Source organism: Doryrhamphus excisus, chromosome 11, assembly GCF_030265055.1.
Source record: "Doryrhamphus excisus isolate RoL2022-K1 chromosome 11, RoL_Dexc_1.0, whole genome shotgun sequence".
Taxonomy (NCBI): domain Eukaryota; kingdom Metazoa; phylum Chordata; class Actinopteri; order Syngnathiformes; family Syngnathidae; genus Doryrhamphus; species Doryrhamphus excisus.
Window position 1 is genome coordinate 21,397,436 of NC_080476.1, and position 17,215 is coordinate 21,414,650.

At 44.8% G+C, this 17,215-nt stretch overlaps 2 protein-coding genes across 5 annotated transcripts; both read left to right on the forward strand.

The window, feature by feature from the left end:
* Window positions 1-181: 181 nt before the first annotated feature.
* LOC131138549 (A disintegrin and metalloproteinase with thrombospondin motifs 2-like) lies at window positions 182-12,372 on the forward strand. 3 transcript variants are annotated; one of them, XM_058087550.1, is made up of 25 exons: window positions 182-285; window positions 2,086-2,486; window positions 3,869-4,043; window positions 4,208-4,302; window positions 4,381-4,464; window positions 4,814-4,897; window positions 4,964-5,117; window positions 5,253-5,358; window positions 5,756-5,899; window positions 5,967-6,099; window positions 6,216-6,329; window positions 6,418-6,563; window positions 6,638-6,730; window positions 6,802-6,884; window positions 7,110-7,243; window positions 8,849-8,972; window positions 9,040-9,120; window positions 9,185-9,348; window positions 9,875-10,034; window positions 10,095-10,227; window positions 10,692-10,899; window positions 10,968-11,097; window positions 11,179-11,253; window positions 11,332-11,461; window positions 11,535-12,372. In XM_058087550.1, the coding sequence occupies exons 1-25, from the start codon at window positions 204-206 to the stop codon at window positions 12,124-12,126; spliced, it is 3,825 nt and encodes a 1,274-aa protein (XP_057943533.1). In that variant the 5' UTR covers window positions 182-203; the 3' UTR covers window positions 12,127-12,372. The 3 variants fall into 3 exon arrangements, with proteins under 3 accessions (XP_057943533.1, XP_057943532.1, XP_057943531.1); XM_058087549.1 differs by having other exon boundaries at window positions 11,179-11,461; XM_058087548.1 differs by having other exon boundaries at window positions 9,875-10,227; window positions 11,179-11,461.
* Window positions 12,373-12,496: 124 nt separating this feature from the next.
* On the forward strand, window positions 12,497-15,916 carry ndufa2 (NADH:ubiquinone oxidoreductase subunit A2). 2 transcript variants are annotated; one of them, XR_009132103.1, is made up of 4 exons: window positions 12,497-12,641; window positions 14,971-15,077; window positions 15,161-15,326; window positions 15,403-15,916. XR_009132103.1 is itself a non-coding variant. In XM_058087552.1 (3 exons), the coding sequence occupies exons 1-3, from the start codon at window positions 12,538-12,540 to the stop codon at window positions 15,241-15,243; spliced, it is 294 nt and encodes a 97-aa protein (XP_057943535.1). In that variant the 5' UTR covers window positions 12,497-12,537; the 3' UTR covers window positions 15,244-15,365. The 2 variants fall into 2 exon arrangements, 1 of the variants encoding a protein (XP_057943535.1); XM_058087552.1 differs by lacking the exon at window positions 15,403-15,916 and having other exon boundaries at window positions 15,161-15,365.
* The last annotated feature ends 1,299 nt before the right edge of the window (window positions 15,917-17,215 follow it).

Below are 17,215 nucleotides of genomic sequence, written 5' to 3' on the forward strand. Positions count from 1 at the left end.
CCCAAGTGGGCGGACCCAACAGTTGGGAGAGGAGGACACACATAGGAGTATGTGGGCGGACCCAACAGTTGGGAGAGGAGGACACACAGAGTGGAGCATGTGGGCGGACCCTCTATGTGGCTGTGGGAGGAGTCAACTGTTTGGAGAGGAGGACACACACACACACAAGGTGGGAGTTTGGGTGAGCTTAAAGTCACTTGAACATGGACTTGTTAGTTTGTGGAGTGTTCATTGTGTTTATGCACGTCACCTCTCTGCACCCAGCCTTGATCACTGACAACACAGGTAACACACTTTACAATTACCATTACTATGACTCTATTACTAGAATTACTATTACTATGACTTTATTACTAAAATTACTATTACTCTGACTAACTATTACTATGACTATGACTTAGGGCTGCACGGTATTGGAAATGAGTGCGATATGGGTATCTAGTTTTGCGATCACAATATTAGTGCTCTATTTTTTTCTTTCTTCTACAAGTATATTCTGCATGAACCATATTTTATTTAAAATCTTTTTTTAAAACATACAGTAACCAATTAGGCTCACAACCCAATTACTTTCAAATGTAGGAAGGAACAAAGATTTACATTTATGTTGACCTCTAAAGTTTGGCCAAAGTTGCTTATTCTAATGCTGCATTTATTTGTGTATATTGTGTATATTTCATGCAAACTGGAAACACTTTGACATCTACATTTAGTTTTGTACTACATTTTTGTGGAAAAATAAAATCTTTGAGCTGAAAGTTCAGTTGGCAAGCATTTTGAAGCAGGAGCTTTGCTTGTGATGTTTTGTTCCTATAATATAAAGATTTTTAAACTTCCCATTCACCAAATTGTACACAATCATGCAAAAAATGATGAGACCAACTTTGTTTATTCAGTATATTAATCCTTTTAATACCTAGTACAACTAAAGGTGCATTTGTTTGGACAGATATAATTATGATGATAAAAATAGTTCATTAAAATGTAATGTAAGAGATGATATCTTGCAACTTCCATGCTTTTCTTGATCATAACCAAGTACTAACATTGATAGCTGCAGTATTGTATCGCCAAAAAAATGAAGTTTTGTTGTCGGTTCAAATTTGCTTGTCAAAAAGTGTACAGTAAAGCTGATGTAGGGCTCAGTGGACATTGACTCGACATGTCAGTGGTGGTACCATAAAAATCCACTTCACTAAGCTCTGCCTTGATGGACTTCACACAAGTGTTGTACATCTAAGGAATAGCAACTTGGGAGATATATGTTCATGATGGCATTTGATATCTCCAGTCAAACTCATTTACTAAAAATGCCCTCTTTACACACAGCATCAATGGAGAGTGTGCATTTTGCTATATATCGCGTAATGGTTAAAGTGAAAGCTTTGTGTCACGTCAAAATTATCCCATAAGGAGTGACAGAAGCAAGACCTTCATTAATGCTTTTTAAGAATTGGCCTTTCCTTTAGCTGACTTTACCTGAGTAGTCACTGCTTTGGTCTCCATCAGTCTCTTCGTTTCCCACCATCCTTGTTAAACTTTCAGGTCCTCCACTGAGAACGAAAGCATGGCTCGCATGACTATGACTCAGACTAGGACTAGGACTAGGACTAGGACTAGGACTGAGACTGACTATGAATATGACAATGAGTATGATTATTCCTGACGATGAATATGACTATGACTGAGACTGAGACTGACTATGACTATGACTGTGTCTACGACTACGACTACGACTACGACTACGACTACGACTACGACTACGACTACGACTGACTAGGACTATGACTGTGACTATGACTATGAATGTGAATATGATTATGACTGACTATGAATATGACTATGATTATGACTGACGATGAATATGACTTTGACTTATTATTTGACTTATTACTGTGACTGGCAGTAAATGATCATTTGTCATTCATTGAACTTGACTGTGTTTACATGTCACAAAAGTGGTCATTCCAAGATGTATAGTGCTTTTACATCACGCAGACAAGATTCGTGTTGCGATGACATTTATGTTTCCACCACATAATTTAATTTTATTATCAATTAATTTACATTTATTGTGTCTCTCAGATTCACTCCATCAAGTTTTGTCAGAGTTTAGTGTCATTCGTCCAATCAGAACCAACTCGCTGGGCCATTTCCTGTCCGCATCGGTGTCTGCCCAGTTTGTGCACCGCAGAAAAAGACACGCCCACTCACCTTACTCACACAAGCAGCAAAGTGACACAGGAAATGCATCATGGATGAGGCAGGAAGCACAGCTTTTCTACAACGTAACGGTGTTTGGGCAAGAACTGCACCTGCAACTGCGTCCCAATCGCCGTCTTGTTGCCCCTCATGCGACAATGGAATGGTGGGAGGAGTCAGGATCCAAGCGTTCACAGCCAATAGGTGACAGCCGCTGCTTCTACACAGGAGAGGTGACCAACATGGAGGACTCCTCTGTTGCCATTAGCAACTGTGACGGACTGGTGGGTGCTGCCTGCACTGCATGTACACTCGTGACGATGGTAATCATGGTCTGGTTAGTGCTGCCCGTGTGATGATGGCAGCGCTGGCACAAAGCATACTAGCGTCAAGGACTCCAAGAAAATAGGCCACAAAAGCTTGAATGGAGGCAACTGGACTCTTGATGCTGGTTAAGGACATTTCACTCATGTCTTCACTTCAGGCTACTGTGTAGACGCCTTTTGGGCGACAGGTGAAATGTCTTCAACCAACGAGAAGAGTCCAGTGGCGTCCATTCCACCATTTGTGGATGACAGAGTCCACACAGACTAACAACATTGCTTCCTGTCACACCTTCTGAATTCCTTCTCTGGTGAGCCTGAAAGAAGAACTGACTATTTCCCCAAGACTGATATCAAGTATTGATTGTATCAAAGCTGTGTGTGATGAGTGATCTTTTTGAAAAGTTGCCCAACCTCCCAATAATTTAGCAATGGACTGCTTGCACATGTGACAGTTCCACCAATCATCATCCAAGTTTAGTTATTACTTGAATTTAGTGTCTGCCCTTTTCCAAACACTTTTTCTGCTCTTTTTCTACACGGGATTTGCCAAAGAAGCGCATTGAAAGACGTGATGGAAATTTCCACATACTTCCAAGAAGGAAGCTGTTGACTGCTGTGCATCATCACCATGGTGACCTGCTCCGTGTTTTCCTGACGCTTTTGGGAAAGCGACTGAGGTTGGACACGCTCGAAAAATAAGTGTGTGACACGGAGCTTGCAGCCTTTGAACAATTTCTCGACTCACACCAAAGTCTTCATGTTTGTTAGAAGACGTGTCAGGGAGAAACCAAATGCTGCAAAAAGTGAAGCGCCGCAGCCACGTGCACACTCCCAGTTTGACATCACTTCTTAGAGTGTGGCAGACATCTGATGGGATCCAGATGTTGTTGAAAGATGAGCCTTGTTGAAAGGAATGGGCTGCACAAACACAAAGAAACTTGACGAAACTTGGGCTGCTTCTTTCAATGACTCAATCTTTACATAGTGTCTAAGACAGTGACTTTTATTTTGAAACATTTCTTTTATTTACAGAGTCACAGTAATTCTGCTGCCCTCGATCCTTTGCTCCCCACCAATGCACTTGTTGAACAGCACTCAACTGGGTCCTCGTTGCATCCTCACTGGATCTTTATTGGATTTTAACTGTATCCCAACTTGATCCTCACTGGATCTCAACTTGATCCTCACTGGATCATCACTAGATCCTCATTGGATCCTCACTGGATCCTCAGTAGAGCCATGCTGGGTCAACATTGAATTCTAGTACATGCTCAGTAGATCCTGATTGAATGTTGGTGTGTCCTCTGTCGATCTTCAGTGGATGCCATGTGTGTCTGCAGGCTGGAATGATCCGCACAGTGGAAGAGGAATTTTTTATTGAGCCGTTGTATCGATGGGGAATTGAAAGTGATGGTAAAGAGGGTGAGGAAGGAGGAAGACAACACATCATTTATCGAACATCAGCCATCATCAACACAAAACCGAATGTCACACAAAGTGATGACTTTCTGCCAGGTGAGATGAACACACACACACACACACACATCTTTTATATCTCAACGGACCCCTTTCAAATACTCCCCTTTTGCCGGATTGCCTTGTATTCGAGTGTCCCACCTCTCTTGGTGAGTAACAAGTGTTGCCTCTTTACGGCTCTGTCATCTTTCTGCTGCGTTCAGCACCTCTCTTAGGTTCTTCAGGTGTGCTGAGGTCCAATTTTGCTTCAGGTCGCCAGCGACGCTACATTGAAGAAGCAGAAGTGTTCAACATTGAGGTAAAGGAAGTGTAGCTGTCACATCTTCTACAAACGATCACAAAGCATCACTGACCTCCAGTCATCCTCCTGTCTCAGGTCTTGTTAGCCGTGGATTATTCTGTCCTTCTATTCCACGGACAAGAGCACGTCCAGAGATACCTTCTCACCCTGATGAACATTGTAGGTGGATCCAGTGACATGCATCATGTCAACATGTCAACACTGCAACGCATACACAACCCTAGCAACTAGCTGTAACTACTTACGACCAGAGCTCCTCTCATGAGACAAAGTGGGGCAAACATGCACTGTGCTGATGATAGGAATGAACTTCATGTCAAAACACCCCAAAGATCTCCTTAACCAGCTCAACTTCAAAAGTGAAATTGGATCCTGATGTTTAAGTCAGATTCATTGTGGACAAATGAACCACACTTTCAGAATATTGGAGCTTCTTCAAAGCCTGCAGGGGACTTGAAGTACATTCTTCTTGGAGATGACCCACACTGTGTGCTTACCAATGTTGCAGGTCAATGAGATCTATCAAGATCATTCTCTGGGTGCCAACATCAATGTTGTTCTCGTGCGAATCATCATGCTGTCGCCATCAAAGGTAATAGAATTACATTGCTACATCCACTTTGGCCAGAAAAAAAAATAGTTTGAGTTTGTCCATTAGTCCCAGGAGCTCATCTCAGTGGGCAATGCCCAGAAGAGTCTGGAGAATGTCTGTGGCTGGTCCTACCTGCAACAGAGGGACCAGAACCATGACCAGCAGCATGACCACCTCGTCTACCTGAGCAGACGCGAGTTTGGACCCTCAGGCATGCAGGGTACTGTTAACGTTAACCTTAACTCTATGGCTAGAAGTGATGCTGCACCGCTACCTTAGCTCTACGGCTAGCACTGATGCACTAACGCTAAGGTTCCTAAAAGCTGTCTTTTGACCTTCAATGCTCCCTCCACAGGCTACGCTCCAGTTACGGGAATGTGCCAGTTGCATCAGAGCTGTGTTCTGGTCTTTGAGGATGGTTTCTCGTCTGCCTTCGTTGCTGCTCATGAAATTGGCCATGTGTGAGACAAAGTCACACTTGAAGACACACAAATACAAACACTGATACATACATACAGCACACATACAAAAAATAGCTGCATACACAAATATAAAAATACTCATAGAACAAAATAGACATGCACATATATGTACAAAGAAATAATACAAATATATACATGCGTTTGGTCTATACACACATACGTATGTATATATTAGGGCTGTCAATCGATGAAAAGATCGCAATTGTTTTGTCCATTCCGCAAAGATTGAAGTGGGACAAACATGCAAAAGAAGAAGACATAAGGAAGGGGCCACCACGTTTTCACACAAGTGTATGGTGGACATATAGAAAGAGAAATGCATGTACAGTAGCAGATGATGGTGTATGGCGTATCATATTGCTGTCATTGTGCTCAGGTTGGGGATGGAACATGATGGTGAAGCCAACGAGTGCGATGACGATGTGTTGTTGGGCAGCATCATGTCTCCAAGAGTTCAGGCCACCTTCTACCGCTACCACTGGTCCAGGTGCAGCTGGAGTGAGCTCCACAAGTACCTACAGTGAGTTCACTAAGCACTTCCTGTCCCCCATCCCTTGTGTCACATGGGTTTGTGTCACCCTCCTTAGCACATACGACTGTCTCCGGGATGACCCATTCAGCCCTGACTGGCCGACTCCGCCCCTTTTGCCTGGGTTTCAGTATTCCATGGAGCAACAATGTGGCTTTGACTTTGGCCCAGGATCCGGTACCTGTAGCGCTGTATGTCTGCTCCTTAACTGCAATGATGCAACGAGGAACACCTTGTTAGGAGTTCCTGACAGGAACTGTTAACAGGAGTACCTGTTCTGTGCTGGTCTCTTTGATGTTCTTGTCAGTATCCCAACTTGGAACCTTGTAAGCAGCTGTGGTGCAGTGACTACAACAATCCTTTCTTCTGCAAATCCAAGAAGGGTCCACCTCTGGATGGGACACCATGTGGACAAGGGAAGGTGAGACTCTGGTGTAGCCATGTGGGTGTGGTCATGCTCAGAATAAGGTAACTTACCATGATCTCCAGGCTAACAAGATCTCTTTCAGCACTGCTTCAAAGGAGTCTGCATCAAGTTGACCCCTGACCTTCTGAGACAAGATGGTGGTTGGGGACAGTGGAGCCCTTTTGGCAGCTGCTCCAGAACCTGTGGGGGCGGGGTCCGAATTCGGACACGGAACTGTGACAGCCCACCGTGAGTGACTGGCAGTGATGTCATTGATCACATGCTCACACATGCACACACTCACAAACTGTCGCTGTTCTTAGTCCAGCCAATGGGGGGCACACCTGCTTTGGAAACAGTTACGAGTTCCGGCTGTGCAACCGAGATGAGCAGTGTCCACCTCTGGCTGACTTCAGGTCTGTGACAATGCCCACACTCAGGTGGACATGATGACTCGGTGACTTGGGTGGTGAATGGTGTCTTTCAGGGGGGAGCAGTGCCAAGTTTGGGATGAATTTTTGGAACATGAAGGAAGAAAACATCACTGGCTGCCCATCGAACACGCTGACCGTAACTACACGCACAAATACAATGCTTTGTCTGTGTGTGTGAGTGTGTGTGTGTGTGTGTGTGTGTGTGTGTGTGTGTGTGTGTGTGTGTGTGAGACACATGCTAAACTCATCGGTCAGGAATTTGAGAATCTGCTTTTGGTGTTTTGAGTGTTCCAAGCTTTTGAAGCAATAAAAGATGTGGAACATTCTGGAATGCTTAGTCTCACGCAAACGTCTTTTCCAGCTGACGAACGGTGTCGTCTCTTCTGTCAGTCCAATGAGACGGGGGTGGTGGTTTCCATGAAGAGAACCGTGCATGATGGGACACAGTGCTCGTACAACGATGCCTACAGCGTGTGTGTGCGAGGAGACTGTGAGGTCTTTATCTTTCTCTCCTTTTATTTGTCTTTGAATTAGAGCTGTCAAAAGTTGCACATTGACTCATTTAGTTCAGTAATGAGGTTACAATTTTTAGCTTAATTAACGCATGGTCATCATGTCTCTTTCATGACGGCAGACGGACGCACAGTGCAGTGTCTCCACACCGTCACACAGACTAATGATCTGTTGTTTTCATAGATGGAAACAACTGTTCAGATGTTTGAGGTGACACTAAAACAAAAAATATGGACTCCAGTAGGCGTTCTGCTTGAATTTTCTTCTCTACAGAAAAAGCAAAGTTTCTCAGATGTTTGGTAAAAATATGATGTTTTGTTCTACTGCCCATTTATAAAGACCAAAAGTAGCTAGAAACAAGAAGAGATGATGAAAGAAGAGAGTCTAAAGTTAATGTGGTCCCAAAACTCAATATTCATTGGATCAGCAAAGTTGAGCAACCCCCCCCCCCCAACCCCCCAAAACATTCTGACTAAATTCTCTCTTCTCTGAAAATGGCTGGCAGTCAATAAGTTAAAGAGATTATTCGTTCATGTTCTACCACTTGTCCTCACGAGGGTCGCGGGGGTGCTGGAGCCTATCCCAGCTGTCTTTGGGCGAGAGGCGGTGTACACCCTGGACTGGTGGCCAGCCAATTCCAGGGCACATATAGACAAACAACCATTCACACTCACATTCATACCTATGGACAATTTGGAGTGGCCAATTAACCTAGCATGTTTTTGGAATGGGGGAGGAAACCGGAGTACCCGGAGAAAAGCCACGCATGCACGGGGAGAACATGCAAACTCCACACAGAGATGGCCGAGGGAGGGATTGAACTCCTAACTGTGAGGTCTCCGCACTAACCACTTGACCGTCGTGCAGACCGTTAAAGAGATTACTGTTAGCTAAATTGATTTTCAGTCTTGTGTGCTATCTTTTAGTTTGATTTACATTTTATCATCATTATATCTTTTATCATACATACATACGTACGTACATACATACATACATACATACATACATACATACATACATACATACATACATACATACATACATACATACATACATACATACATACATACATACATACATACATACATACATACATACATACATACATACATACATACATACATACATACATACATACATACATACATACATACATACATACATACATACATACATACATACATACATACATACATACATACATACATACATACATACATACATACATACATACATACATACATACATACATACATACATACATACATACATACATACATACATACATACATACATACATACATACATACATACATACATACATACATACATACATACATACATACATACATACATACATACATACATACATACATACATACATACATACATACATACATACATGCAAATGGAAATTAATTGTGATGAAAACTGATTAATTGGATTAAAATGTGGACTCAGGCCTTGTTTGGGTGTACCTATGGATCAGGGAATATTCATCTCATGTTTTCAGTCAGTAAGCAGTAAGTCTGTGTCTCCTTGTCTCCTGCCACGCTCTCTGTCTCTCTCTCTGCCTTGCCCTCGCAGCATGTAGGATGTGATGGTCTGATCGCATCCGACCAGCAGGAGGATCGATGTGGGGTTTGCGGAGGAGACAATTCTAGCTGCCAGCTCATTAAAGGAAATTTCACTCGCAGTGCAAACAAAACAGGTGAGCGCGTGACGGTGAAGTTCACCCCAGCACCAGTGACTCGCCATCATCGTCTTTCATCACATAGGATACCTGAAGATCCTGGAGATTCCACGGGGGGCACGGCACCTCCTGGTTCAGGAGTTCAGGAGGACTCCCCACGTCCTCGGTAGAGAGCACAATTTAATGGCCATGCATCTGTAGCCTGCAAATCACACATGTTTCTCGTCTAGCGCTGAAGAACCAGGAAACGGGTCACCTCTTCCTGAATGACGAAGACGCTGTCCCGGTATCTCAAGTGCTGGTAGAGAAGGCGGTGGCCTGGAAGTACACTCACAGTGAGGAGCAGGAAGTGGTCCAGACCACGGGACCATTAAAATATGGGGTTGTACTAATGGTCAGTCACCAAGTTCACTACCTGTCCTTTACGCTCTTTTTTAATGCTTTGCTAGCTCAGATACACCAAGAGAGTAAAACCCAAAACCTTTTCAGAAGAATTCTTAGAGGAGCAAGTCATCTTCCCTCGTGTGAGAGGTTTGTTGTTTTGGTGTGAAGCTCCACAAGGAGCAATGGAGGCACATTACTGACACAAGTGGAGAAATGGAGAGCAGCGTATTCAAGAGTCAGATTGCATGCTGAGTACAAGAAATGTGTACATGTTGGCAATCCATCCATCTCAGCATTCATGGCTGATTGTTATCCATCCAGGGTGCTGAAACCTCCTGCTCATCAAGGCAAATATCTGGTTTAACAAGGACAGTATGTGTGTGATGTACACATGCTATGCAAAAGATGGTGGCCCCAAACTTTGATGTACCACGGTGTGAATGTGGCTTGCTTTAAAAATGCTGAATTTTCCATTAAAAATGCGAAATTTTCCAAATCCCACAAAGAAAGGAAATCTGCTGTTCTAATGTCAACAGGTACGTTCCCATGGCGATGCCAAGGTAACAGTGTCCTACAAGTACATCATCCAGGATCACCTGCGGTCTTCACTAGAGTCCAACCTTGTGCAGGAGGACACAATCTTCTACGAGTGGGCGCTCGAGAAGTGGTCTAAGTGCTCCAAAACCTGTGGAGGAGGTACAGTGGTAGGTGGTTGCCATGGAAACAATGCAGTTGACACCTTCCTCTGGTTGCCAGGGAAACAGTACACAAGGTTTGCCTGCAGGCGTAAGGCAGACGGGAAGATGGTTCAGAGAACGTTCTGCTCCAACATCAACAAACCCAGAGCCATCAGCCGCAAGTGTAACGCCATCGCCTGCAGCTGGCCACGGTAACGCTAGCAAAACTAAATATATCGCTTGTGCTTCTACTCCGGCTTGAATGATGCCCTGGGCGGACCAATGCCGTGGCACTTTGTCTTCTTTCCTCTTCTTAGGGTGAGGGTTACGGTTAGGGTTACTCACCGTTACCTCTTTTTTATTTCACATTTTAGTAGTGAAAGTATCCCGCAAGTATCCCGCCACACATCCTGGCACAGTACAATAAGCAGTATGCTGCAGTCGCTGCAAAATTGCAATTTTGCGATGGTTGCGCTACATGCTTGATATTGGTTGTCATTGAAGTGATATCAGATTTCAAGGATGATATCGGCCAATAGTTATCGTCCATCCCTAGTGCTGTATTTTCCATTTGCATGGTGTTACTGTGTGTGGTGGACCCCGTGGTAGTTTCCCAATAGATGGGTCTATCAAATTTGCAAGTACGTTGGTTAAGTAGGTATTGACTCTTGCACAGCTGGGTGACTGGAGGATGGGAGGCCTGCAGCTCCTCTTGCGGACAGAGCGGATGGCAGCGTCGCTGGGTGGGCTGCCAGCAGGAATCTGACGGGGGCAGGTGGCGCTCTGTCAACAGCGAACTTTGCGGGGACCGTCGGCCAGACTCCAAGCGAGCGTGCAACCGCTTTGTGTGTCCTGCAGCGTGGCGGGCAGGACCGTGGACACCGGTACGAGGACAGACACGTTTAAAAGGTGGCGTGAATGTTACACAGCAGTAATGCCACGTCTGTTGCAGTGTTCTGTCACCTGTGGCAACGGCACGCAGGAGCGTCAGGTTGCTTGCGTGAAGCCAGAAGGTTCTTCTGACACCTGCAGCACGGCTCCTCCAATCACCAACCGCACCTGCCGAGCACCATCTTGCGGCTGTGAGTGTACAGCACATTCGATCGACGTGTTTTGATTTACAGGGAAGAACAAGCAACCAATTGTGTGCTGGTCTCCTGCAGCTGACCAGAAGAACTTCATTGTCCAATGGCTGTCCAGGTCCAGTGCAGACGTGCCACCTCTAAAGACCACAACCAGTGACAGAGACTCCTCTTATTTTCTGCACCTGTCTTATTGTGTTCTCACTTCGTTCATCACAGTCATTCTTTCTCCAGGTCTGCGTTGCCGTGGCGACCGCTCAGTGTTTTGCCGAATGGAGTCACTGAGTCGCTATTGTTCCAACTCTGCTTACAGACAAATGTGCTGCAAGTCGTGCAGCAACTTCAGTGGCAGCGCCAACATCAGGTGACCATTTCCTTCATATGTGTGCACGTGGGTGACTCCACCCCTATTTTCTTCTCCTTTTCTTGTCTTTCAGCATGTCCACCACAGCGCCGTCACGACCAAGCCCCTCCCCCAGCAGTGGCACTACACACGCCACTTTGACCCAAACTTCACTCCCCAGCAGCACCGATTTTGTTTACGTTGATTACGATGAATATTTTTCCTACGTGGATGCTGCGCTTGTCACTTCAACGCCTCCTGACGGGAAAACTGCGCCTCCGTATTCCCTAGTGGACAGCACTCCCACAGTTGCTATGGTAACCATTGATGCGCAAGCATCCCTAACACCACTCATGGAGACATCTGTTGCACCACACAGTGAGACCACCCAGTGGGCATCATCATCAGAAATAAGTGGGAGACAGAGGGGACGCAAACCTGATCATCAAACCTCTGCATTTTTGATGAAGTCCACAAAGAAGGAGAACAACTCTATGGGTGAGGTTTCTTACGGCATTGTGGGATTGGACAGCGACACCACCAGGAGCCAGCAGAGCTACTTTGTGCCCCGTATGCCCCCTTTTCGGGAGCGGACGCAAAACAAACGCATCCAAGAGCTTCTGAATGAGAGGCTGAAGAGACCCACCCGCCGCAATGGGGCAGAGCATAAACACGGCGGTTTATAGAGCACTAACCCTAGCACAGGGTGCTGGTCCACATTCATGGAGGTCGTCTGCATGAGTGTAATAAAGTCTCAACTCAATTACTGTATGCACATAAATATTGTCACTGTGAAATAGTATCTGGAAAGTCATGTTCTAGTAAGTCATTTTTCTTTAAAGATAATGTGGATAATTGTTGTTTGTTAAATGATTTGGTTCTCTCCTTGTTAACTAATAATTGTTTCATGATACAACTCAGTGACAAATAAAAATAGAGATTGAAAGGTTATAAACATTACTTTAAATGTTTTTCAGGCGTAAGAACAAAGAATTCCAAGTTGCCTGCCAGGGGGATTTCTTGGTTAAATTGTTGCCGATGCTGTAGCCTACCAGGACAAACTCTGGGCAAAATTCACCCAATAGCCGTAATCCAAAATGGCAGCTGCTATAGTGCGAAGTGTAGGCTCCGCTTTAGGTAAAAACCTCAGAGAAATTCGAATCCACCTCTGCCAGACATCTGCGGCCAGCAAGGGGACGAGGTTCGTTCTGAACTGCAACACAGATCCGTGTAGTTATTACGATATCACGGTGAAACGAGGCAACTTCTGCTGTCGGTCATGCTAACCCCTAGCTAATATCCAATCGACACGTCAATAGCCAGCTAGCCAGCCAGCCAGCTAGCTAGCAGCTACTTACTGTACTTGCCCTGTCCTTGCCCTTGCTCCTGGCAAGGACCTCAAAGCTTGATCATGATTCAATGCGGATGGTTTACTGTGTTGACGTCTAATCAAGGTCGGTGACGTCTAATGCAAAATAACAACATGAACAGAAGAAAATTAGGGACGCTCTGATCAGGGTTTTATGCTTCCGATAACAATCATTCCTGACTGACATCGATTGATACCGATTACATGGATTAACTGTGAATTAATGATAATTGATTTATGATGAGTGTTATATGCCAGGGGTGCTTTATAAGTTTAGACAACTGCATTATGTGTCATTATCAAAGGGGACCTGTGATGCTCATTTTTGGGCCCTTTGTATTGAGTTGTGGACTCGTATAGAGCAGCTACACAGCATAACCAACACAGAAAGCTTTCTCTATCTTCCACTGTACTGCGGTGGATACATAAGATGAATGAAATGCTGTCATGCTGAAACGAAACATTGGTGTGGGGAAGTATTTACTCAGCAGACCTCCCGACCTTAACAGGTCCAAATGGTGACAAACGCCGGCGAAATCTGGCTGAATCTCCTCGTCCAATGCGTCAGAAGAAGCTAGCACGGGTTAGCTTAATTTTGGATGCCACCACGTTGTGTTATTAATTCTTAAATGTAAGGAAAGTTTTACAATGTCCGACGAAGATGTGCACATTCTGAGTGGAAAAAAATATGAGAAGCACGTTTATTTAGAACGCATTTGGTCAAACATGCAAGTACACATTGTCCACACACTTGTGCGACCGTCCTTCAAAGTAAGGCCACCGTTTGCTCCGTGTCTGCGTAAACAAAGCAAAAGTAGCATAAAAATATCTTCCACATGCCGTTGGAATTACATGGGTGACTACATCTTCCTTCATGACAAGCACAGGCATTACAGTTTTTTATGCAAGACTTTGCCGGATTTAAATGTCATATTGTTTTATATTGTCATATTGTGATACTTCCCAAAAATCTATTGATGCGTTTAGGTCCATATTGCCCAACCCTAGCAAAAAAACTCGGTGTAGAGCCACTAATTGCGATGAGAAACGGCTATTGGCAACCCCCTCCCTGTATGCACAGTCTGTAATGCTGCACAGACAAGTGATTTTGTTACAAACTGTTACTTGTGCTTGCTTGCTCCTCTGACTCTTCCACATGACCTAGTAACGTTGGAAAGGCGTAGGGCCTAGCAAGTTTGTGGACTAGTCCAGCTGCATCGTGGCCCTTGTTCATAAAACAGTACAGTGTAAAATGCCGTTGACAGATTAAAATGCATTACTTTTGCTGGTAGGGAATCAGGAACCCCAACCACTTTTGCCTGATGGCAGTGTATTTTAGGAATTGGATACAAATGTCTTTCCCTTACACCCAAAGAAACACTTCCTGTGAGACATTGCTAACACGGTAAGCAGAGAAGCAGAATTTGGGGGAGGGCAGAGAGCGTGTCTGGACTACAGCGCTCATATCAGCCAAGACAAGCAGGGCAGCCTTGGGAGAATGCACTGGTCACACTGGTCACCACATCTGCAGAGATGCCAGTTTATAATTTTGTATGCGTCACACAAGCTTGATCAAGGACTGATGAAGAGCGTTGTCTTTGGAGAAACTGGCACTAATCAGTCTGGCAAAAAAAGCTATTTAAGCAGAACGAAGGCGTGGATCAGGCGCAAACTCTCATTCATTTTGTCGGGAGCTCAGGAGGACAACGAAAGAGATTTGGCCGTCTGGAGCTCCGGGGCCTGCAATTTTATTCTGTCTGATTTATTGTTGACCCAATTCTTTTTCATATATTTTTTTAATACATTTTGTAAATCAAATTCCAGTTTGTGAGGCTTTTTTTCTCAACAGGAGAGTAAAGAACATTTGTTAAAGTGGTCTTTTGGCTTCTGTTTTGGTGAGGAAAAAGGTCATTTCCAGCACTTGAAAAGCAATGTCTGACTTTCATTGCTTTAATTTCATAGAATTTTTATTGATTATTATTTTCATCAGATTCAATGTAGTATTTCATGAAGGGTACCCACCAACTGTGGCTCAGGACATCCCTAATACCTTTGTTTTGAAATACGGGATGATTGTGTTGGCAACCCTACCCTACCATACGTGTCAGGTGAAATGTTGCACAGCCTTACTCTCACTCTGTGTGTGTGTGTGTGTTGTCAGAGACTTTGTGGGGCAGCATTATGTGGACCTGAAGCAAGCCAACCCAGACTTCCCCATTCTGGTCCGAGAATGTTCGGGTGTGGAGGCCCGTCTGTGGGCCCGCTACGGTGAGTGACAGCAAGGTGTCGTTGGAGAAGATGTGATTCTGTTGGAGTTGTGACCCTTCAGCTCAAGGTGTATTTACTTGCAGATTTTGGGAAGGAGCGCAGCATCTCCCTCGACAACATGTCTGCCGATCAAGTGGCCAAAAGTCTGCAGACGCTGCTTGCTTAAATAAGTGAAAAAAATAAATGAGGCAGTTCTGTGAGGCCCAAGGTCCACAATTGTCCACACTGGAGTTCTCCTGCATTGCTCTTGTAAATGGTAGCATATGAATAAACACAATGAATACTGAAGTCACTTGATGTCTTTCCTTTCTTTCACATCTGCTAGATGTGATTGACACCAGTATCGGCTGCAGCACCAGCTGTTCCGGGAGAACCTTCGGCAGTAACTGCAGTGTCCTGAGGAGGGCAGCAGAGTATAGGTACGTACAGGCACACCAGAGCTAAGACAAACAAAAGAGGACCTCTCAGAAAAATATATGAACGAAACCACTGGAGAATAGTTTCCTTTAAGACCTTTGGTGGGATGGAATTCTTATATATTAGCATTAGGTCAGTTGATTTGAAGAAAGAGTATTTCTGCTAATGTGCTCATCAAGGTCAGACTGATTTCGTAGCAGAACAACCTATGCTGTGTTATGACCATTTGCTTGTGGCTTGAGCCCCTCTGTCTCCAAAACATGTTTCTCCAATGGCGTTTTCATGTCAACAGGTTCTGATTAACCCGGGATATGTCCTTGTACCTGGTATAGTCCTGATGCTGTTTGAATAACTATGCTTCTGTCCTGTCCTTTGGGGGGACACTTGTGGCAGTCTTTCCTTCTGCAGAATAAATACCCATAAAAGACAGACCTGTCGTTGAGCAGTTAATTTCTTCTCTCCACCGATCCTAACAGATATTTTCCACAACAGTTGGCTATAGTATTTTGGTGTCCAGTTATATGTCATATTGTATACATGCTCGTTCCTTAAAAGGTACAGGCTAAATGTTTTTTTCCCAGTGGGACGTGGCGATGCACACACTATAATGAAACAGAGGCCCGTTGAGTCAGGCATATTGTTTTCACAGCATTAAAGCTTTATTTGTATTCATTACTCTGGCGGCCTCTAGTGGACAAAACGAATACCGATTTCAATTTCGTTTACAAAGGGCAATTTCAGCCCTTTCACACAAAGGTTAATAGTTCAGTTTTATCTAGGATTAGGGTTAGGAATCCAAAGTTTTAACATATACGAATACATAGTCACACAAAGGTTATAGGTTATATAAAAATACAAGAAAAGTGTAAAATAGACTCTTTTGTCCTATAAAGAACATTATAGTCGCAGGGCTCTGCCAGTCAGCAACTCTTGTGGCAGAGGTCTGCAGGGATTTTAAGACCTTGCCATCCAACGTGACGCAACTTTGCTGTTTGGGTTGCTTGGCGCCCAGCTGTACGGTCCTTCCCCTGGGCCCGACCCCCTCCCCGGTCTCTGGAAGCAGGGGCCCTGCAGGTCCCTGCCCTGTCTCTTGTTTGGGGACGATCTCCCCATGGTCGGTCGCTACGAGAGCGCCCCCCCTCCCGTAGCGCACCACCGTCCACTCTCCGTCCATGGGGCGCTTACTAGTGGGCACAAAGTATGTATTTAGGGGTTAGGGTTAGGTATAGGGATGAAGGAGGTCTTGATAGCTGCTATCATAAGCAAATAACTCTAGAACGGTACGTCCTATCAAGATGAACCCAAGGCCGACCCCCCCCCCCCCATAAGTGGGCACGGGCTTTCGTTTGGGACCACTTCCGACTTCCTGTCCCCGCCGGAAGGGGCGCAATTGGGCGTGAGACTCCAATGAAAGAGAAAAGAAAAGTTTAGTAATTTTAGTTCACAAAGGGGTGACCTTTGACCTCAAGCAGGCCTCAATTTAGTGGGTTTGCAGGTCTAGCCACTCCCCTTTTCGAGCCAGACACTTGAAACTTGGCACACAGGTCAGTGACCAGCCCCTGATACACATATAAAAAAATCAGGGTCCTGGATCAAAGGGTCTGAGATTTATGGGAAAAAAGAGGGTTTTTTGAGGGAAAGCAGTTTTTCACGCCCTGCGAGGCCCATATTGACCCCAGCGACCGCACATTTTTCAGTTTTTGTCTTTCCAACCTTGTCAG